Source organism: Battus philenor, unplaced genomic scaffold (assembly GCF_028537555.1).
Source record: "Battus philenor isolate CCGP_79_NKW_IND1 unplaced genomic scaffold, ilBatPhil1.0.hap1 SCAF_9, whole genome shotgun sequence".
NCBI lineage: Eukaryota > Metazoa > Arthropoda > Insecta > Lepidoptera > Papilionidae > Battus > Battus philenor.
In genome coordinates, this window is record NW_027181759.1 from 10,322,871 (window position 1) to 10,347,184 (window position 24,314).

Sequence of the window (24,314 nt, forward strand, 5' to 3'; positions counted from 1 at the left end):
AATAGCTACAATAATGTTTAGGCTCTTCACTTATAATTATTACTATACAATTATATGCATACTTTAGCGTCTGCTCTGTATGAGAAATAATGTGATATTCCTCGGTTTAAGCCTTGCAGCATTCCGAATACATCGCCCGGTCCAAGGGTCTCGTGCGTGGTTTCCGTCAAGTCGGCTCTAACTGACACCACCGAAACAGTTCCCGACGCAACCCAGAACATACGAGCTTCGCAATCACCCGCCACTACTATATAGTTACCTTTAATAAAAAAAGATACTTTAAAAATAACTAATGTTGTTTGGCAACTGGTATTTACAATTTAACTGAGGTTGAAGCATCTAGCAACGCTTTGTCTAGATCTTAATGACTCCGTTCTTCCGGGAACTTTGGCTCGGGCTGTAGCATTATTTGTTTCTGTGGATTGGGAAGTAACACCAAGCTCTTAGGTCATTAAGACGAAGAAAAGCCCATAGAGAGAACCTCAGTTCAAATTCTAACTAAAATCGCGTTCAGCACTCCGATGCTGCGGTATCCGGGAGGACCGAGCAATTTAAGTATTATCCGTTTTGTTAAGTATATATTGTGAATTCATTGTTTAAAAAGACCATTGCCAATTTATCGAACAAAGTGAGTATTATTTTAATATTAGTATAAAAATTTCCAATTTTTAAATTTATTACGTATAAAGGAACAATGATAATTTTTATATAGTTACTTTAAAGCTAACAGGTTCGGAATTCAGTCGTATTAAAAATTTAGTGAATAAATATTGTCCGACCGCTTAGTCCTTTAACCTTACTAAGCTGTTAAGCTAGGAAGTTAACCTAATGTGATCAGTTGAACGTATACTTTCGAACACAGAGACTAAATAGAAAGTATTTAAATGGCTCCTGGGTGTGGTAAGCCCTGCAGACAATGATGAGTCACTGTATTCTTAATGAGAACGGTCTATAGCGTAACCACAGTCATTCGGTGCAGATTTTTGATAAAAAGAGAAGTAAAGTTTCTTTTGCAAGAGCTAGTATATATGGGAACCACGGCGTCTCATTCTGTCGTCTACGAGTCGCATGGTCGTTATTGAGTTCCGGTTTGAATAGAGCTGTAATTAGTGAAATTACCATGCCTTTGAGACGCACTATCTTATGTCTTACACATTATACCGCAAAAGCTGCTTTGTATAGTAAAAACCCCTGCTATTAAGTGTTAACGCCTCTATCAAACAAGATGGTATAAAATAACATGTTTAAAGACAATGTTTTTGTGACTGTGGTAAAGATGATTTTTCCCTATAATATCAGTGAGGACAGTATAAAACCTTAGCTCTAATTATTAAAAAATAAATTGTGTCCTGTTTTATTAATACTTAGAAAATTGTTTAATATAGTTTAGTATAGTATAGTTCTTCTGTTTTATTACTTTATTAACGTTTACAGGGCTGCAAACGTCTTGCAAACATATTCAATTTTGTAAGTAATGTAAGTTTATATTGTTTTTGTTTCACCGTTTGTGTGCCTATTTAGAACAAATAACTAAGTACAAAGAAAATTCGCTTACTCACCGGGAAAAAATATTGTATATTTTAAGGCCGCGCTTAACTGACGTAGAAATGGTTCTCCGGTATCAGTGAATAAGTAACAGTTTCTCAGATGGTGACCAAACATGGCTGTCATTAATTCACAGCGCAGGACGTACGGTGTGTGTGATAATAAATCTGGCAACTTATAAGAGAAACGGTGATGATAATGTCTTTAATAAATGTACGAAAGTACCGACATAGCCTAGCGGACTGGAAAGTTGAGGTGGCAGTAGACAGGCCACATTGCGCGCAGGTTTAGATTCCTCGAGTGGAAATCATGGACTAGCAATCGTAACATGTTCTATGTTCTCATATATCATAAATAACATGGCGACAGTATCATATATATATCATATACACTCGCCCGAAATGCTAAAAAGATCGTTTTAATAATTAACATTTTGTTACGATATTAGCAGCTGAATTTAGGTTTTTGAAAGAATGAAATAACGTGATCGTCATTATACATATGGTGAAATGGATGGTAAATTCTTTTTAAACATTTTCCTAAATCTCATTACATTTACATTACTTGCGGATAACCTTAGAATATCATTGCAACTTACTCGAAAGTATAGAATTTTGTCACTAACGTTTAACCTTAACTACTACAGGATCTGTTTATATTTTGAACTTCCTCTAACTACAGTACTATGATGGTTGTTATTACGTTGCGATGCAGATACGATTGTTAAAAGTCCTGAAAGATTTCTACTGCACATATCCAAAAAAACTTTACCTGCCGACCGCGTTCGTTCACCCATAGTTGCCGCACATATTTCCAAAATTTTTTCAATTGATAATCTGAAAATTATTGTCGTATTAGTGAAAGTTTCGTATCTGGTCGATGTTTCTGTGATAAAGAAAAAGTTTTTTCCAAGCAAAAATCTAGGTACTATTATCATCATTTCAGTCCCATACATTTACAATAGGACCGGTTGTAAGTGGTCTTCCGATGAACTAAACAAGGTTCTTTGTTTACGTTTTGGGTGGACGTCCTTCGCTGCTTTTGCCATACTACTTAAAACTCAGTGAAATTCAGTGACAAAGCAAATTGATACTAGTTTTTTTTATTATTCTTTCGCATTAATTTCCGAAAGCCTTCTCAGTTAAGTGTGTATTTAATGAGATAACTTGCCAAACTTATAATTATTTGTTTTTTTTAACTTACCCGAAAGCCCCTGGTTTTTAAGAAAATCGATTAATTCTTCTGTTTTTCTCTCATAACTGTTCAAGGCGTATTTTGTGGAATGAGCAATCTGTATCGAAGTGGCGACAACAATGGCAGCCAACATTTTGCCACAGATAAGGCAGAGTGCGAGTATTGCCATTGGGAATATATCACTGATATGAATTTCGTCTCCACCCGTTCCAGTTAATTCAGAAACGACCAAGTATAACGAGGTAGTATAGTCCCAGCGATGTTGTGGCGTGTCTCTAAAATAAATTGCTTTATAATTATGTACGAAAAACTGTATGTATACGCATTACCTATCTGTGAGGTAGCTCTCGAACAAGATTTATTTGCTAGTAAAAATTAACATATAAATTTCAGAAAAAAAATGTATTTAAAAACAAGGATTTTTCCCATAAATGCGATAATATTATGTATAAATATTATTAAGTTAAAAAAAAACAAAGCGAACTTTTTTATGTTCCTAAAATATGTGAATAAAATAGCTTTAACCGTTACTTAGTTCTTTTTTTATCATTTGTTTTTATATGATTTCTTTCATTACACATAGTATCATCCTATATTAAAAAAAGCCAAAGTTTCTGGCTAAATTATTGTTTGGGTCATAAAATAATTTAAACCAAAAAAAATATATATTATATAAAACAATGAGCTACATTAACGTTTATTGATAGTTACTTACTCGTCTATAAGATGCATTTTCAAAGTCCTTATGAAATGAACTGGCGAAATGGCTATAAGAGTAATCAGCCAAATGCATGTAAACGTATGTATAAACAATACAACCAATAAAGCTGTTGTCACTGACTGGAAATTAACAAATATTACTTTGTGTTTTGTTAATTAACAAGAGCTATTGATATAAATCAAAAGTAATGTAATTTGTAAATGCACTGAAAAGTTTTAATTAAACTGTTATATTGATTAAAGTTTCCTGTAACGTGGACTACGGTTTATAATTTTTTGTTAACATCAGAGACAGATTGTTATTTCGCAGAATTTGTCCACAAAAAAGAGTTTTTACTTAACTCATGCGTGCTCTAAATAACCAGTACTTTGGGAGAAGTTCTAGGTATTGTAAAAAAAATCTTTCTATAAACACTTCGCGGAGAAATGGGGGAAAATAGACGCTGTCAAAATGTGGTCCGTAAAGAGTTCTTAATATCTCGTGTTGAATTTATATGAGATTAATTATAAATGATTAATGTTGGCAAGTAGCGTCCGAAGCATGGAAGACATTTGGTGGACAAATACTTCACAGAGGTACACTAGTGTAATTTGACGAATTATTTATCTAAAATTGTTACAAATTTAGTAAGGTTCGTTATTATTATAATAAATGACCATTTATTTATCTAGTCTATCATAAATGTTAGAAAAAGTGAATCATCATTCATGAATTGTTATCAAAATAACACTACATTCTTGAATTGGACAAATGTCTATCGGCATGAAGTCAGAGTACCTTATTAAGTTATTTATTTCACCAATGGAGCAATCTGAATACATTTATTTCGTAATTAGATATTCATGTGTCTATGATTATTATTGTAGGTTAGTCGAATGTTTAATTACACTCTTAGTATTTTTAAGCAATAAATGAAGATGTACTTGTAAAGTTGTTAGGTTGTTAGTAAGCTCCGCGGCTGTGTGGCAGTAAAAGTCGTAGATGTGCTTAATTCGCAGCAATTTCGTTGCACGGAGGTAGTGCATTGCTTTAAGCGGTTTGCTGTAGAAATATATATTTGTTATAAAACTGAATTAAAAAACGAAATCGTTGAGTTCTGGACTGATTACTTTCTATCACAACTTAGACTTTAATGAAATAATTTATTTTTCGTAAAAAATACGAAGAGATTATTTTTCGAACTTTTATTTTTCTCGCAGAACGAAATCAAATTTTGTTGTCATGAACTGCTAGCTAGATTTTTTTGCTAAGTATTATTATACAACATTGAATAAGAATTTTAAATAAATATGTACTAAGCCAAAAAATTGGAAATGTAATTTACCGGATAAAGCCGCAGGGAATTAAAAATATGTATTAATTTGCTTGCTTACGGAAAACAGAAGCCAAAAAGTTCCAGAGGGAAATTGGCAACAATGTCCGTCCAAACCCAGAGCTTGTGCTTGAAATAACGTCGTCTGCATTTGGAGTGGTTCACTATTAATTCCCCGTGCCTATTCAGGTAGCCCTATTGCAAATATAGAGATTGTAAGTACATTTGTTACAGAACATAAACAAATTCATTATGTTGCTGGATTTTCGACATTGTTTCTAATAAATTGTTTAACAATAATAGTGATAGAAATAGTGGATATATTTTTCTTACATTTTGAAATTTTATCATAAATACGCATTTTTCCGCTCAGAACATAGACGGCCATATTTCGAAACTTTTGAATCCAATCGATACATAAACTAGAATAAATCGACCATCTGTCTGTCACCTATATAACTTCGTGTAAACGGAATTACATTTTATAGTTATATTTTTAAAACTCGAAAGTACATATATATATTAACATGGTATATAATTTTTTGTAAATCATTTCGTTTAATTCGGTCACTATTTATGAAGTTTCTTCAGTCTATGTAGTTGAAATTAATTTCCTTGTAATAATAATAATAACGAGATTTTGTGTCCAAACCATTCCCATGTCTAGACTGAAATTAATCTTTTATATTTATGATTGAGATAAAGATCTTGTGAAGCCAAGGGCGTACAAAGTCATGTATATTGACAATCACTTTGTGATTGTAGTGAAATGTGATTTCATCATCATGATAATAATTTCGACCGTAGAACTTCCACTTCTGGACATAGGCCCTTAAAATTTTCAATAGGACTGGACTGGACTTCATCTAGAGTCTTTCAATGATGTTAGTCCGTGGTCTCCACTCCTGAATTTCATGCCTCAGCGGTTGTCTGTTTTGCGCGCTGTGGCATTCATCATCATCATCATGTGGCTTTAAGGTGATTTAGTTTCCGTTGGACGTTAGACAAAATTTAATAACTGGAAAAATCTTGTCTAACGTTATATGTTGTGTTTTGAATTCTGTTGTATATATTACAAGACGAATTATCTTTTTACATACCTGATGCATATACGTGTAGATCTTTATGTAAAAGAATATGTCAAACGCTGATTGCAACCAGAATATGACAAAGCAATCATTCAACGTGACCAATTCATACAAAATCAGTACATAATTAGCCGTGGCTATAACGCACGTTAGGTAACCGAATGCCTGAAATACACAGCGATGATTGATTGAAGGTGTAAAAGCTTTAAAGGGATGAATACATAGCTAATTTTCTGCTAGTTAATGTATGGTACATCCTTTCCAAAAACGTATTATTAAAATTAATTGTTTACTACATGTCCTTGCAGACTTAGTACCGTCAGAAGTTACTGTCTAGTAGTATTACATAGAAAAAAATTAATGTGACATATTTCAGAGTGATCACTTTATATTGGGATGATTGAAAATAAGTGAAAAATTAGCTACACATTCATTATTTTAATTCTTTTATATTTATAACCAATACATCTATATGACAATGATAAACGGAAAGATAATCGTTACGTTGTAAGATAAATATTGAAATATTCTATTACATTAACATTAACATTTTTTTATGAAAAGATAGTTTTTTTCAGTAAATCAAAATAAATCTAATCTAATAAGGCATTAAGTTAGCCGTTGCAAAAGGTGAAAAACACCACGTGTGTTACAAAGTATTTTAAAATGCTTTTTTGATTCAAGCTTTTAACGTAAAATCAATGGGGTGTCTATTTTACATTTTCTTATTGAATAAAAAATGTCAATTAACTCGTATTTATGCGATAAATAGTGACTTACCTGATACAATAATGTTCCTGGTCTGAAAATATTCGAGAAGTGCAAATAGCTTTGATAGCTTATTACACTGGCAGCCGATTTAGATTGACTTATATTTGAATGCGAGCTATGAAGTGATATTTGTCCAACTAAAAAAATAATTTGCTTTAGTATATTCTTTAATATAATCGAACGGTAACTTAGACAATAGATTAGTGGTTAACGATTGCTAAGTAGCAGCAGTGTAAAGTTAGAACGTAGCTCTCAAAATCGTATCTCGAGGAATTAAATATGCCGATGTTTGAGTATATTGTATACCGTTGCCACAGGATACAAATGGTGAAAGAAAACATCGTGAAATACCTCTTATCAAACATGAATAACTCTCTATCAAAAATGTAAATACATGTGTGAAGACGTGGTGAATCATGTCCCGTCCCAAATCAGGCTACATTCTAAAGTTAATACACATTAACGGTATTGTGTACCTGGTACTTCAAATCTACTAGATCCACTTCTAGAATCAACTGCTGAATCTTGAGATTGTAGGTCGAAATCTGAATCATCTGAAACAATTTTTTACTCTATATATGTGATGCAGAAATATATTAAGTAAAATATGTTTTTGAAACCTGATTACTTTTTTATTACAAACAATTAAAAGTATAACGCATTTGTTATATACCTGTGGAGTCTTCGTCGCTACTTATGTCCATAGATATTGGTAATATATAATCTTTTGATACTTCGAACGCTCTTTTCAATGGCTCTTGTATTTTGGGATAATATTTTACTAGGTTGAAGAATGTCTGGCTAGGAATTACTAATAAGTCTAAACTTCTGCTGGCGTAAATAGATACTTCGGAACAAGACATGGATTGCTGTAAATTTAAAATATTTATGAGAATTTCTTACCATGAACTCTAAGCAAAATTATTTTAATTAAAATGTTTAAAAATTAAAGAATACCCCAGTAAAGTTTCCAAACATTCCACCCGGTCCCATACATGTGATCATTTCATTATAAGTACTTAGTACATCGACCTGCACAAATAATTTATTATTACTAGTGCAGTTACTAATTGCAATAAATAAAAATAAAATATTTTAATCGTTGCGATCGATACAAATTAACACAAAGTAATTTTTATTTTCCGCTTATGTTTATAATGTATATGAATTTAACTTTGATTTTGTTTTATTTATAATGTTTTATTATGAATTACGGATGATCTGTAAATGTAATCATAATTATGAATGAAAATAAAGTTTTACGGAAGTTATATGAATGTTATAAATATAGATTCCTAGTTTATAAGGACCAGTCATTTAAGTTTTTATATTATTGAAATGCTTTGTAAATAAATAAATATACTACAGACTCAGCCATAAGTATTTCAATTAGATGAAATATCTTTTTACGGCTATTTAAAGAAATTTCATCTTATAAACGTGCGCTATTATGGAACGTATTTTATTATAATATATATGAAAGCTCTCGAGATCTCTCTTAAACTTTCCCAAAAATTAATTTCAAATATAATTGTCAAAAACAAAATATAAGAACTCTTAGAAAATGTAAGGTACCTTTCCTCTATATATTATGTAGATATCATTTTGTACGTCTTTGCATTGAATAACCGTGTCTCCTTTGAGGAAATACATTTCGTGTAGATGTTGTGTGATAACTCTGATGAACGAACGTTCCACTCGGCCGAACAACGGAACTTCCCTCAGTGCTCTTTCATACATAAATACTAGTGTGTCTTCCATTAAAGCCGAGTTAAGACCACGACAGATTTGCTATAATAACAACATAATCGACTTTAAGGCATTATTGGGTATCAGTAATCAGCGGTAAAATGTTATGTGAATTCCTATATATTTATACTTTAAATTCGTTTCTCCTGTGCATATTATATATTTTATTTGTATTCTTTTGAGACGTTTTAAGCCAAGTTTAATGTGCATCATCAGGTTGTACCCAGTAATGAGTTACACTATTTAAAGTATCTAGGTGACATAAGCAGTGTACAAAACTTTGTATTACAAAAATGTGTAACTCTGCCTTCCTGGTAGTGGCCCATTATTCACAATTAGGTTATCATTTTTTGTTACTCTCAATTATTAACAAATATTTTTTTTCTAAAAATATAAGGCTAAGATCTCTAGAGTGTCATGGTAACCGGTCTGGACGTTGATAAAAGAAATAAAACCTTTGCAAAATAGAATAAAATAATTGAACAACAAAAATGCCGCATTAGAGTTCTACTAACCTGAGCGTTACTACCATTCGTTCTTTTCCAAACGTATTCAAAATATTTAAGAGTTTTAAGAGTAATTACAGGGTCTACATTTTGCTGATAAAGAAAATCCGTCAAATCAGTCGTTTGTTCCTGAAATTTGTACTTTCTGTGTTTGAATGCACATATGAAAAATTTTATGTTAATTATAAAATATATTGAATATTTTAAATATAAAGACATTAATCACAAATTTTTGAGGGTTCGAGGTTTATAAGTAACAGTGATATCCGTAAGCGGTTTTGAATGTTTGACAATTATAAAGCGAAAAAATCTTTAATGTCTATAAAATATTTTCATCTTTTCAGTCGATGGACGCCCACTGTAAGGGATAAGCCTCCCCCAAAAATCGTCGCGATAACCGGTCCCGCGCTTCCCGCTTCCAAAGACTTTCCAAAAAATATTAAAATGTCAAAATTTAGTTGTAGAAGTCTCATAAAATTAATTAAATTCGCTAGAAAAGTGATCTCGACGGCATCCACTATCATCCATCATTTTAGCCAAGCCGTCTACAGCCGGACATAGGTCTTCCTCATAGATTTTAAAATGGGACCGGTTGGAAGTGGCCTGCATCTCGCGATTTTCTATCAACCTTCTTTTTTTTATGGCCCCCGCTATTGGGGGCCTCTCGTACTCCTATCTTTGGTGGGACAGGGACTTTATGAGCAATTTTATTTATTCACATAATTATTTTTTATTTTCATTCTCTACTTTCATACTTCACATAATCTTTCAATCTATTCTTTTATGCCACAATTCTGCTTTCTTTCCCTTTTGCTCTGTTTACCTTTCTTTCATCCTCTTTTCATTTTACATTTTCTTAATTTCTATTTTTATTGTATCACATTTTTATCTATTCTATATCACAGTTTTATATTATTTTATTTTTTTAACTTGTCTTGTTAGTTTTTATTAGTTGTCTATGCCTGACAACAAATTTTTTTTTCTTATCAACCTTCCCAAGGTCCTTTGTTTACATATGGGAAAGGCGTCTAATGCTGATTTCTTTCTAGATCGTTATTATTTTTTTCACACACTAGGAATTTTAAGTAAGCGTTCTGAAAAAAGTTGAGAAGATCAAAAAAGTGTACTCACTGTATGTTCTAACAAGGAATGAGACGCAGTTGATTGTGTGGAAGCTATATATCCAAACATGAAAGCAAAATAAAGACATCCGGATATTTGTAATGCCATGGTCAATAAAACATCTGCTTTGTTTGAAAGTACTACAGGTGTGCAACCGCAGCCTGTAAACGTTTTGAATATCTTTGGAAATTAAGCCTCCAATAATTTCGAAAGTTACGTACTTATCTATAAGTAGCCGAAAAGTAACATAAAAAAATCTTTATTGTTTCTTAAATATTTGGAGAAATTTTAAATTTTTTTTTCATGCTTATATTATCTTCGTGTTATTCATTATTTAAGTAGGTTTTTTCGAAAATAATCAATAAAGCATTTCGTACTTTACTCAATTTTTCCTACGTAATGTCTATGTAATGTAATCATGTCTTTATTTTCTTGTAAAAGTATTCATAGCCAAAAAAGTAAATAGTTAACAAAATTATGCAACGAAAAACATTTTACCAACAAACACTTCGAACACCCAATAGAATGTGTGGATATATTCTGTTATTGCATCTGAAATTTAGAATGGTAAATAATTAAAATTGAGTGCCATTACTATGCTTTTTGCCAATGCGTTGATATTATATCAGTATTTTTTTCTGCAAACTCTTTGCAAGGCAATGCAGTAAGCTTAAAATTTTGGGTAGTCGTGCCGTATTATTATATACCTAAAGATGACGAGCCCCAAAGAAGAAATTCAACGAATTTCGATTTAAAAATATTAAGCATAGCCGCCTGCATTATTATCGTAATCACCTCTGCCGTAGAACATCTAATGTGTCATGTCTAATATGTAACGTCTAATCAATAGGATTAGTTGGAATCGACCTGCATCCAGTATCTTTCGGCTACCATAAGGAGCTCAAATGTCTACCTCGTGATCTTCGCTCCTTAACTTTAAGGTCTCAGGGGTTATTTGTTCTATGCACCATGATCTTTCCCACTGGTTATTTGTCGTTCATCTATGTGTCATTTGTTTCGGAATCGTAGAGAATTACGAGCTCTCCATGGTTCGTTTAGTGAATTTGAGTTCGCAAATTAGGTTCGTAGTGAGAGATCACGTTTCACTGCCGTAATAGTTGCCTTGTTATAACACAATTATTGCAGTGTTACTAACCATCAGAAGTCTTATTATGTTTAAAAATATACGTTTTTATCCACTACATCCACTTACATTTTATCTCATATTTGTGGCCAGATACAATAAAAGTTCTCGTGCAGTTTGCCAATATGTAAAAAGAATCAATTGGCATAAAAGGCTCGCAAGAATTGATAAAAATGAATGCAGTGGCGAAGTTCACAAGGGTCACGACAAGCGGTAAGAATTTCAATAAGACTACTGCTTGATTTATCCGCATTATATCATTTTCCCAATAAGAAAAAGCACCTAATATTCTTGTTACCTAGAAAGAATTGAATAAAAAAATAAAAGGTTAGTAAAATTTAAAGGGTTATTAATAAAATCGGATTAATAGACCGCCCAAAAATACTTTTTGAATTAATTAGAAAAAAAAAAACTTGAAAAGTTTTCAACAGATATAATGCTGGTAACAAGGTAAGTTTACGCGGCACGGACTGCAAATGCATAGTGACAAGAGTTTGAAAATATCTGTAAAATATGCTCCAACTTACCAAAAGCATGCGATTCAATCTATATAAATCCGTATCAGAGTGTTCGTTAATTATATTTGACTGAAACATTAATTAACTTTCAAGAAACATATTAAATAAAAGTAAATTATATTAAAATGGGACTTACCATTTGTTCAAACGGAAACACACTGATTAAGTCAAGAACAAACGCATGCTTCAAATAACGTATAACAGTTAGCAATGGATGCGTTACTAGTAATGATTTCTCGTTGTAGTATGCGACATACGCCATGAAAACAATATCAATGTACAAAAATACATCTGACCATATATATATATTTCCGTACTTGTGTTGTTTTGTCTGTAAGTATGAAGTAAAGTTCTCGATAACTGCATACTTAAATAATTTGGTAAGAATATTCCATCAGCGGATTAGAAGTTAGCAAAAAATGGATTTCAAGAAATTCCATCCTTAAGGTTTAACGGGGCTTCAATAGGTTTAAGAAGCGGCCGGCGGTTAATTAGTACGCACATAATCAGAAAAAAAACTATTTTAAATGTTGACTTTAAATATGGCTATACTGTTTATTTTCAGGAGAAAAACAAGCAGTTTGCTATTTAGGATACTTACCGCTATGTTATATGGAACGACCAGAATATAGTAGATAGCTAACAATAATCGCATTGTGCACCAAATTTTCAAGAAAATTCCATGAGGGGTTATGCAAAAAGGCACAAAAAAGTATCGAATGAGCCTAAAAAGAAAGAAAGCCACATCATTTATATTTAAATTTATAACACTTAACACTTAAAATTTACCTTACCTCATTACTCCCAATTGTTCAAAAGCTTTCAAATAGTGCGTTTTGTCTTCACGGTCGTTTATTATTATAAAACTTTCCTTAATTTCTTGCTATAATGTAACATGAGCAAATAATATTTTTATTAAGAAGTAAATTACAAAAGATTTTTCAAAACTACTTTTATTTTACTGCTATATACGTATTCATATGTAACACAAAATTTGCCATGGCATAATTTTACAATATCCTCGAGTTTTATTTAAATAAAATTCTATTACAAGCCCCATATGTGTAGATCATCCCTAGATAATCCGATATTATTTTTTTTCTTGTATTATTGACAAACCCTTATCTTGGAAAGATATAAACAGATACAATAAAAAAGTAGCGAAGTTAATGATTAGACATTATTGATTTATAAGAATAAATTCTTTTTGTTTTTAATATCTGAAAAATTTCTTTTTGAAAAACTCTTTTAAAAAGTTAAAATAGTAATAAAATGTATAATACCGCTATTCTGTTCGTTTTAATGTCAAGTCTGCCGACTAGTGGCTTCGCGTTTTCAAAACGCTTCGCTTGTTCGCGGATTTCAAGATCATTTAAAACCTGTCAATTAATAATATGTAAAGGTTCATCGATAATTTTTAATGACATTTAAAATAATGAGTTAAAGTTACCGCCATGACAGTGTGGCTAATGTCCGGAAATATACTCCAGCACTGAACCAATGTCCGGTAGTCGATGTGCAACAAAATGCAATTAGTGGATGTTATAACTGTATGTACCTTAAAAGTGAAACACATTTGAGGCAATCCAATAATTACTTAATATTATACAGAGACATTAGATTTTTTATAATTATACAATATTTTAATTATTTCAATTTTCTTTTTATTTCTAAGATATTAAAAGAAATCAGATGAAATAGGCAAAATTAACTACAAAGGGCAGTCTCATCGCAAACGGCGATTATTTCCTGGAAAACTTTGGATGGAGTTGGTTAATAAGAAAATACCGGAGCGGATAGACATCAAGTGATGAGAATTGTCGGAAATTTATTTATATTCATATTACAGACTAATTTTAATTTAAAGCATTAACAATATCCATATTAAAATATATATATAATGTTTAAATTGAAGGAATTGTACTAAAAAGGTGATTAAAGTTAAATTAAATTTTAATCATTGCACGTGATAAAAAAGAGAAAAAAAAAACATTTACTTTGGGAAGACCTAGAAGCATCTCGAATACACCAAATTGACTTTTGGGACCGCAGTTTTGAATTATTACACCTTTATAATTTATTACATTGCAGTGACCCTGAAATAAAGGAGTTGTATTATAATAAGCGTTAAATACGTGCATATATTCGACCCTTGATATTATTCTTATACAAAAGTACAAAAAAACTTTATTTAAATCTAAGCATTACCGATGTCCTTGCTGGGATACTTTTCATACTTGTATATTGAAATAATAATTCGAGAATAAACTTTACATATTGAACATTCTAGATGTTCTTGCGGGATGGTGGGTTGAAGTGGTTGTTGAAGTAGCGCGCAGAAGGAATGGATACTGGGGCCTTAAGATGTGAGCTTCAGTGAAAATAATTTAATCGTAATACTGATTGAAGTCAGATTATCTACTAGCCCTTCCGCTATATAGTGATGGCGGATTTCTAAATTTTTCCATTCTTTTGTGTATTTTGTTTTGTATTCTATTATTTTTCGTTTTTAACTAGGAAAAATTATTATTCTCCGGAAAAGCGGTGGGAGTGAACACGGGGCCAAATGCGCTGGTCCGATTGGTCTAAACCAATCTTTATACCGCAGTAGTTCAATCAATGCACACCGCCAAAGATCGGCACAGAAAGTGGTAAAATAATGCAAGACAAAGTTTCTAAAAAGAATCGCGAGTTGAGAAGGATTGAATGATTAAAGAAATCCTGTAAATATGGCGATTTATACTATATTACTTATAAACAGAACCCCATCTTACTTTTTGCAACATGTACATATCTCTACCGATGTCGCCCGCGTGCTGAACAATTTCATTATCAGGCAATACGATAGTTTTAACATTAGCCGCGACCGTTTGCAAGAAATCGTGACTAGATTCCTGAAAATAATATAGCACAGTTAATATAATATATGATTTTGTCTCCCATAAATTACTTAATATTTAAAACTTACTTGAAATAATGTGCAACACAACAAAGTCTCAACCATTTCTATAGACAATATTTCTTGTTGGAGATTTTGAGACATGTCTTTAAATATTTCGTCAGCGGATACAGCGTTGTTATAATACCTATATAATTAAATAAAAGGTTCATTATCTGATGTGTTTAGTTTTTAAATGACGGTCAAAGAGGTAAAAATATTAACGATTTACAAGTCCTTAGTAAGTAACATTTGAAAGATAAATTGATCCGTTAAATATATATGCCATCCTATATCTATAAGAGACAGGTTTTGAGTTACATTTATATCCAAACCGATATTATAAATGAAGCTTGCACATTGTAACGAAGAAACATTATTGTGTTTTCATTTGAATGGCGTTGTAATTATATATATTTTCTTTATGATAAGGACAACAGACTTAAAAGTTATGGGAGTTTGTTTTTTTTAAATTAAGTACGTCAAAAAGTTCACCGTTTTAGTGGTCAAACTTAATGCAATGTTTTTGTTTGTATTTTGGTTTTACTGCTACCTTGTATTAATTAAACAATAATAATTTATATTTAGGTAAAAATATTAATTTTAAATTTAATAATTATATAGAAGAATGTATAAAAGTCTCCAGAGAATATGGTCAATTTAACTAATTTAATGAATTTCCAGTTTACAAAGTTAATTACACTACAAGTTCATAAAAGAAACTTAAATAAGAGATAATGCTAAACTAAATTTAATTCTAATTTATCATTATGTTCACTAGAATAACATTTTTCTCACCATTGAACGCAAAAGAATTTCTTTACTCTCGCCTTTATTTTGCTGCTAACATGATTTACAGATAAAAAATAAAATAATTCCCTCATTGAATCCTGTGGAGATGTTGAATTAGAAAACTTTATTAAAAAAAATAGTAAATTTTTGTTATAGTGATTGCTCTATTACATTAGTAAGTATTGTGAAAGTGATTATTAAAAATTCTCCAAGTGATGAGTGGCTGAGATTATTGTAGGCAAGCTCTCAGGCCATTCTTATTTATAGTTGCTATAGAATTGGGGTTCTTTATATGATATCATTTAATTCAATCAAAATATGTGTTAACAATTTTTAGAGCATATAAAACTTGCCTTGAATTTTAATTTTCTTTGCGTAAGTAACAAATAAATACTGCAAACTCTTGCTACATAAAAACATCCCAAGTAAGAACCAGCGATAAACAAAATGGTGACCTAATAAAAGAAAATTTATAAATTATGGATTTTATATAGTATTGTTTAATATGACTGCTCAGTACTTAACGATAAAGCTATATGTTCAGGTATAAATAACTGCTAAATTAACCCAAATAAAAATGATACCCTGGATTTATACTATTTGAAAATTTAATAATTTTTTTTAATCAATTTAATAATAACAATAAATATATAATCAGTTTTTATCATTATTGCCGTATTACAACATTAATAACACGATTGTCGTAGTTAGCTATCGGCGCTAGTTTTCAGCCACTCCTTTTTAAGGTGTTATATGGAAAGCATATAGCGCGGACCTACAAAGCAACATGTAATGTCCCACATCAAATAACTACATATTATCAGTACTTCTGCGTATGTGTGTGTGTATGTTCAAAAATGTATTTAGGCATACTGTAGTGTAAAATATACGTACTAAAATAATATCTTTAACCCCCGGTGCAGTGTCTGAAGATCCGCTGCCTGAGAAGACAGCTGTTCCAAAACCAAGTGCGGTCATCATTGGTCTCTCATGTCTAGCGTCGTTTGTAACAAACACTTTTGTTTCCCAGTAAATTAACTGTGCCATCCATGAGTTCTAATAAATTGTCACAATTTGTATATAATTTGGACTTAATAAATTTTAGTAATATGAACAGAAGATTTATACCAACATCTAAACATAATTTCTTCGGACACGCAATTAAATAAAGCAGGCAACCTGACCAGTAACAGCAAATCGTAAAAAACAAACTGTACTTCAATAAGCATACAAGCTGTAAAAGAATTATGATTTGTGTTTACTACAAAACATTACATACGTTATGAAAAAAATGACTATTTGATTGAATGATGTGTAATTACGGTATTCGTGTCTGATAAAGTATTTAAAGTAAAAAGATTTTTGTACTAGCCAAACTGACTGAAAGAATGAGAAGATTTCAGATTTAACACGTTCACTGCGGGCTCAATTTTAAAGAACTTTCAGCTGGTGCGGCTGAGGTCGAATCGGCTTCAAGCTGAACTTCCTAGTAGTGCGGTTGAGGCCTTTTCTGCCTCATGTTCATCAATATTTTTTTACAATATTGAGTCAATGCTTCGCAGACATAAAGAAAGCTATATTTGTCTTTGTCATACCTCATACGGTTGAGTGTAAACAGCCGCCGCACTAGAGAGAAAACACGAGTTTTACGCGCCGCACCAGTGCAAAGTCTACCATGAGGCTGAACCGACCTCAAGCCGAAGTGAACGTGTTAAGAATGTCAGACGCGTCTTATTACCTCATGTTTAACAAATGAACGGCTAAACTGATGTGTTAACTCATGTTTATTTTTTAAATTTATAAATATCATATTGTAATACCTTTTTCTTATTTTATACTAAAAAAAATTAAAAAATACATAAAATTATAAAAGTTGGACCAGGCGTTCTTGAGTAGTAAGTAGTTTAATTTATACAACTTTGGTTTTTATACATGGAATACAAGTATATTCATCCATCATTTTCTGGGAGGTTAAGTACTTTATTAACTTTTAAAAATATAACATCAAAGGTTGAGGGTATGTCCATTAGTCCGTGAATATAAACATTTACAACTTAAATTGTAGTGTCAATGAAAGTTGCAAGTGCTTTATAAAATAAACCACTTTAATTAGTTTTCTTTGAAAAAGAAGTGCTTACTTTGAAACTAATGTTGAAATTATTCTCCCATTTCGTCATGTAATGCCAAATATGCCATACTTGAACTACTGGAAGTATCGTGACTAATTGACTCATTATTGATTCTCTTTTAGGATCCATTGTGTCGGTAAATATGTGTAGAGGAAAAACTGACAAAATGTCTAAATAAAATCCTACTGTCGCCATTTTTACTTCGGCTATTTCTTTAACAGTGTTCTTTATAGAGTTCTGTAACATAGTATTAACATTAATAGAAAAAACTCAAAACGAATTTTTGATTTTATTTTATAATCTGTTAGTGGTTTTGCCTGATATTTTTTTTTATAAAACTTGTTAACAACAGACAGTAATTGATTAATATAACAAAGTTTTTACTATTTTTGAAGTACCGTACCTTCTCAATGACAGCTGTCGTAAGTTGTATATAAATATTTAATAGTAATCCAGTGAAAACAACCGTAGACATTACTTTTTCCCAGTCGTTCTCTGTGTTTTGAATGGCTATATATGGAGACATTATGCACACATATATGATCATTATAAAGTGCGCGATATTGAACATTTGAGTCTGTAATTTATATAAAAAAAAATTATGTTAAGTAATCTAGCCATTACTTAACATAATTTTTTTAAATTAAAAATATTATTAATTAAAAAATAATAAGTCTTCACTTCTCCATAGCTGGATATTACGCTTCACCAAAGCTTTAAATTTTATGCGATCGTGGTCTCTTTTCATTCGCTCACCTTCGGTCGCTATTCTGAAGTCGTCAGTCTATCACCAGATGGATGGATCATCACCAACAAACAGATGCATAGCGGTTTACTACCAAGTAAAGCGCCACGTATCGCCGTATCTTTGTTCTATGCGTGGTCTCCACCCCTTGACCGAAAACTAACACGTCGATATAGCGCTCAAAGTATGGCAGTGATAATAAGATGGCCTCATCTGTGAAGTCGGGGAGGACAAATGGGACAGGTAACATTTGTGTCTTATTGTCACTGCCATACTTTGAGCGCTATGTCGTAGTGTTAGTTTTCTGCCGAAATTATTTCTCTTGGGTTCGATTTGCTTGAGAAATCCATCGCTCACAGTGTGACTTTTAACTTATGAGCCAGCCAAATGGTAGGAATTGCAATTAAACTAATGCGTGTCCCCTGTCCTGTACACGCGCTTAATAAGTTTGCACAAAGCAAAGAAGAGATGCATTCGAGACATGGCATTGGCAGTTAAAAGGTGCCGTTGAAAGCGTGGCGTTATAATTCGTCAGCCACAGCCACTTACTCGATGAAATGATACAATTTTAAAAACATGCATCACCACCTAACACGGTCCCATTAAACTTATACGGAACTAAAGCTTGGAGAAAAATGGTAGCAGAGAATGACATGCTTGGCCACGGCCCTCAGTCACGAGGAAATGATTAAGAAAAAAAAAGACAGCTGAAAAACTTTTTGGTAGGTATTTTTAAAGAATCTAATTACTAACAAAATCACTATTAGGTTCCAGAATCCATGGAAAATTGGAGTTTAAACAAATGTATGGTTCATCCATGGTTGTGACATTCTCAGATATTTGATAAAGCTCCAAATATTCTGAAGTAAATTTCCGTTGTCGAACATTGTTTTCATCTGAAAGTTAGATTTAAATTGCTTCACGACTCTAGTGTCTATCAATTAATTCATAATCACCATCATTTTAGTCGAAGGTGGTCCACAGCTAGACATTGTATTCCCCGTAGATTTCCTAGAGGACCGTTTAAAATCAGCTTGCATTTAATATCTTCCGACAACCTTAACAAGGTCACCTGTCCATCGTATGGGTGGCCATCCCGCCATTTGTTGCTAGCCCGTAGACCTCACACGTTTTTAAGATATAAGCCATCCATACTGCGTACCGTATGCTGAGTCATCTGCCACTTCAACTTGCTAGTCCGCTAGGCAATATCGCTTACATTGATTTGTCTACATATCTTTTCTTTAATCTCGTAGAGCATAGCTCTCTTCATAGCTTGTTGGACGAATGTGAACTTGCCAAAGAGGCCCGGAGTGTGAGGCTACGTTTCAGTGCCAAAATCATGAAAAGTCATTCACCTCTATAAAACAGATGAGAATCGTCGACGAATGTTGAATCTTCTTCTTCAATTCCAGATAAATGTTCCTTAAACACTTTCATGGGCCGATAACGTGTACGAATTAGTCTTGAATCGCCTTTATCGTATTTAGTAATCGCTTCCTAAAGACAAATGTTTTTAATTCTTTGTTTTTATCAGATAACGTTTTATGACTTTTATTCAATAACATTATTATTTTACAAAATAAGAACGCCCTGTAACGGATTCTAAAGTAACATCTGACAAATTAATTTAAAAAGGTTCTATGTTTTCTCAGAAGTAAATAGCTGACCTGTTTCTTTCTTGATTTCGATAGACGAGTTTCAACTTTCGAACGTATTTCAGAAAGTCTGATTGGGTTCTCTTGCATAGCGCGCATGAAATCTGTTCGACGAAGGACCTACGGATAGGCACATAATAAATAACGCAACTTTATACTTTGTCTTTATTACAAACGAAATAATAATATTTACCTGTAATTCTACGTAAGTCGCTGCTTTGATAGTAACCTTTGAAGGGATTGAATAAAATAAACATATCTCTCCTAAAACCTAAGAAATGGTTTCATTTATGAAAAATGACATAACGCTTAAGAATATTTTATTCATTTCATAATATAACCAATTTACTAACAGTGCCTTCTTTAAAAGCAATCATTGGGCTTTCGTCGTCCTCATCTGATAATAATTCCAAAACGCCCTTTTTAATCCATATCATTCCAGATTTTACTATGCCTTGATACCAGACTTGCTGCCCTTTTAGATATATCTCATGTCTCATAAGTAAAGATATTTGTTGCATAAATGCTTCATCTAAATAAATTAAACACAATATTCATACGTATATATGACTACTAACCAGTGGCGTAGCTAGGGGGTGGCGAGCGGGGTGGCCGCACCAGGCACCACAAGCAGGGGGGGCACCAAAGTTGAAAATAATTTTTTTTTGAATGATGAATAATGAAATGTTAAAAGATAAATGAAAACTATAATTTAAAGTAAATAACATAAAAAGAATATCGAATTTTACTATTTTTGTGCTAAAAAGTTGTTAAATAATATGAACATTAAAAAAGTAAACGGTTACAAAAATATAATATACACCGTGTTTAAGTAAATTTGAAATTATTAAGACTCTTTAGGGGGGGGGGGGGGGTCACCAAGCCCCAATCTGCCCTAGGCCCCAAATACCATAGCTACGCCACTGCTACTAACATCTACTATCATCATTATTTCAGCCGTAAGAGGTCTGATGCTGGAAATTCGCATCCCCGGAGATTTCTAATAAGACCCATTGGAAGCACTTTGCATCTAGTGTCTTCCGACAATTTAACCAGTCCGTCTGTCCACCTTGTGGGTGAACGTCTTAAGCTGTGCTTGCTTGTCTGTAGTCTCCATTTCAGAACGTTTAGCCTTTAACTCGTCTGGTCGGAGAGTTATTTGGCATCCCCTGTGCCACTTCAATTTGCTTGCCCATATCAATCTCGTAGGGATTTCCGGAGCATAGACCTATTCATAGCCTGTTGAGTGACTGTCACCTTTTGTTTTAAATAAGGTAATAAAACTAGTTTGAACAAACTTTGCAAATAGTGCTTGTTTTCGGTATAAGTAATGATTTGCCAATTGTAAACTTTCCCTACAAATCCTTTCTGAAAATGTTTAAGTATTATAATCCAATTCAGAATATATATCGACATCTTTACTAAATGTGAAGAGTTACCGCAATCTCTAAAGAGCAGAGCTTCATGGAAATGTCCCACGTTAATATCAAATATCAATTCCATTTGCAATGATATTGGTAACTGGCAAAGATAATCCGAGCTTAGTATGCCGTCTTTCATTTTCCACAGTTGCGTCTTATATTTCTCGGTCTGTTCAATTACATTGGAGGGGGCTCCACGAAATTTCAAGTAGTTGATCATGTGATGATACTGAATAAAAACATTTTTATTTGCAATATGTGTATGTATTCTAAATCTACAATCTGATATTTTTTTCGTCCAATAGTTAAACCGGAAGTCCTGACGACAAACTTTGAGCGAAAAGAAAAATTGCCTTAATAATCAATGATATGTTTCGTGTAACGCTTTAAAAATACTATTCCTAAAGTGCAATAGGAAAAGCCATTGACAAAGGTCACCTCAACGTTTCGTTCATATCCGCGCAACTTTATGATGGTTTTCCAGTAGGCGTATAAATAGCTATGTTATATAGCCAACAAGCATAAATATAAAACCATCCCAACTAGAACAGCCATTCGGTTTACGTCAATAGTGTTTTATTTCAGATAACATAGAAAAACTTTACTCAAAAAAACATACCTCAAAAGCTTTCTACAGTAAAACATCTACTGAGCCATTTATTTTAAAAGCTTATAAATCCGTGTTTACATATCCAACATTAAATTATTAATGAATTCATTTAATTAATTAATTCTTGAAGTAAATAATATATTTTTTTGGTACTTACCCTATCCACGAATGTAAACCATCGTCGTTTTTTAAGAACCAATTCCCATGTTAGGTTTCCAATAAATCGGTACCGTAGGAAAACGAAACCAAATAGCATTAAAAATGAAGTAAGCAACTTTTCTGTACCATGCTGAGGATATTACGATTTTTAAAGTTAAATTATATATGATCCGGAAAAGAAGTGTGTTAATATTTTTTTATACTTACAAGAGGAAAAGAGTCACCAAAAATAACGTTAAAAATGCGACAAGTACAGTAATACCAACAGGTTCGATAACTAAAAAAATATTTATGTTCTTAATTTGAGAAACTAGCAATCAATTATACATTAATATTTATGACACGTACATGATATTAAGAAAAAAAAGTAGTACAAATGCGGTACTCACAACTCTGTTCACGGACTATATGCAAAACTAAAAAGGTGAATGTACAGCTCATTTACTTTTAATTAATGTATGGAAAACCATTATAATATCTATACATCTGTATAAATAATAAATACATATAAATCCGAAAGTCAGTGATTTCAGAAATAATTAAAAATGTAAGTTTTGAAAATTCGGATTTCTTCATATCAATATTAATCATTGTTGCTTCTGTCTCTGTAGACTTTCTACCACTAGAAGTTTCTGGCCTACCGTTTTACAAAACGAAAAATAAATTAAAGTTACATATATCAGTGGTCACTACGTAACGGTTGATTGGAAATTTGTCTAAATGTCTTAAAGTTTTTTGATAAGAAATGAAGTATACATTAACCACTTTATAGCTTTACATCTGTAACTAATCAACCTGCACTTGATAAAAGCGAGCGTGATATGATGAAGTCACAATATAAGGAAAAATATTTAATCGTATTACAGTATAACTAGGCTTTATAAACGTGTTTGGATAATTGATCTTACTCCAATAATTTACATAGAAAAATTGGCCGATGCTAATATAATCAAGTTTCCGATTCAAAATAATGTACGTAGGGATCAACCGCACGAAAAATTTCTGAAGAAGTTCAAAAGCAACTATATTTCTTAGAGCAAAATTGTTATTCATAGATATAATGACATACATTTAAAAGATAACGTTAAAGACCAGCAGAGAATTATCCCCGTCGTTATACTGTAATAAATTATATGATGTATCATGAATGAGTAGTGTTTTCATAATAAGATTGATTATTTTCCGGCTCATTAATGTTTTTTATATTTTTCCCTTCGATATAAATCAAAAGGCGAATTCTATTAATACCGATTATTATATATTCACTGAAAATATATATTATACAAGATAGCTTGATCATACACAGTTCAGATTAAAAAGATGTTTAATTAATTTTTATTAGCAAGTGACCCCCAATCTGGTGACAATATACTATGTAGCGGCCTTAGCCGCGAGCCCTGAGGATGCTTTTGAACTATGTTATTAAAAACGAGATTTTCGCTAAGCACCGTACTCGCTTTGCCTTCTCAAACTTGCGAAATCGGTAAATGTTAAAAGCACCTGTACATTGACATCGGACAGACAGAAGGTACCAGCCGATACTCAAATCCATCTCGCAGTGTACATACCTGAGGCATCTTACAGCGGTTCCGGTAATACTATAAGTAACGTCTAAAAAGGTGGTGTTTAGATGATTTCTAGTAAAACGAAATCTAAGACCAATTGACTTTAGTAGTAAATATAAGATAAAAACGAAGATGTGCTAAGTACCATACCTATTAAACTGTAATTTATTTGAATTGACTTGTTCCGGGTAGCCTAGTTTGTACCATTCCTTAGTATCAAAACGATTGACGTGCATTGAATACAATAGGCACGTACTGGCATGCGATATTAGAATAACAGACAAAACATGCTCGAGAATGTATACATTCTTACGCGAACTTCGCATCTGAAATGTGTTAAATTATTATATATTCTCTGCAGTATTTGCCACACTTCTAAATTTATTTCTTCAACACTCACCGTTTCATTAATGTTTGTAAATAAGACATACATTCTATAAATCCGTCCGATTCCGAACCAGCTTCCAATTATTGCGTAATGTTTATATGTTGTATTATTTTTGACTTGCAACAAAAATATTAAGTTCACACAAAAATTTAAAGGCTTTTTAACAACATTATAACAATTTTTCATGAATTTAGTTATTCAAAGATTTGAAATATTCACTACGAGAATTATTATTTAAA

The 24,314-nt window shown here is 32.1% G+C and overlaps 1 protein-coding gene across 1 annotated transcript; it reads right to left on the reverse strand.

Annotated features, from left to right (window-relative positions):
- Nucleotides 1-50: 50 nt before the first annotated feature.
- LOC137932315 (uncharacterized) lies at nucleotides 51-24,013 on the reverse strand. Its single transcript, XM_068775920.1, has 36 exons — nucleotides 23,838-24,013; nucleotides 22,330-22,399; nucleotides 22,121-22,252; nucleotides 19,633-19,774; nucleotides 19,028-19,170; nucleotides 17,539-17,766; nucleotides 16,533-16,634; nucleotides 16,295-16,456; nucleotides 15,754-15,855; nucleotides 15,407-15,498; nucleotides 14,639-14,756; nucleotides 14,445-14,564; nucleotides 13,668-13,766; nucleotides 13,121-13,228; nucleotides 12,954-13,049; nucleotides 12,465-12,553; nucleotides 12,272-12,395; nucleotides 11,807-12,001; nucleotides 11,680-11,739; nucleotides 11,222-11,450; nucleotides 10,507-10,560; nucleotides 10,018-10,169; nucleotides 8,896-9,015; nucleotides 8,207-8,422; nucleotides 7,589-7,663; nucleotides 7,305-7,500; nucleotides 7,096-7,185; nucleotides 6,641-6,768; nucleotides 5,873-6,025; nucleotides 4,834-4,967; nucleotides 4,384-4,501; nucleotides 3,455-3,579; nucleotides 2,749-3,014; nucleotides 2,317-2,381; nucleotides 1,560-1,719; nucleotides 51-259 (listed from the first exon to the last, which is right to left on the reverse strand). Exons 1-36 carry the CDS (start codon nucleotides 24,011-24,013, stop codon nucleotides 51-53), a joined length of 4,848 nt encoding a protein of 1,615 aa, XP_068632021.1.
- Between the last annotated feature and the right edge of the window lie 301 nt (nucleotides 24,014-24,314).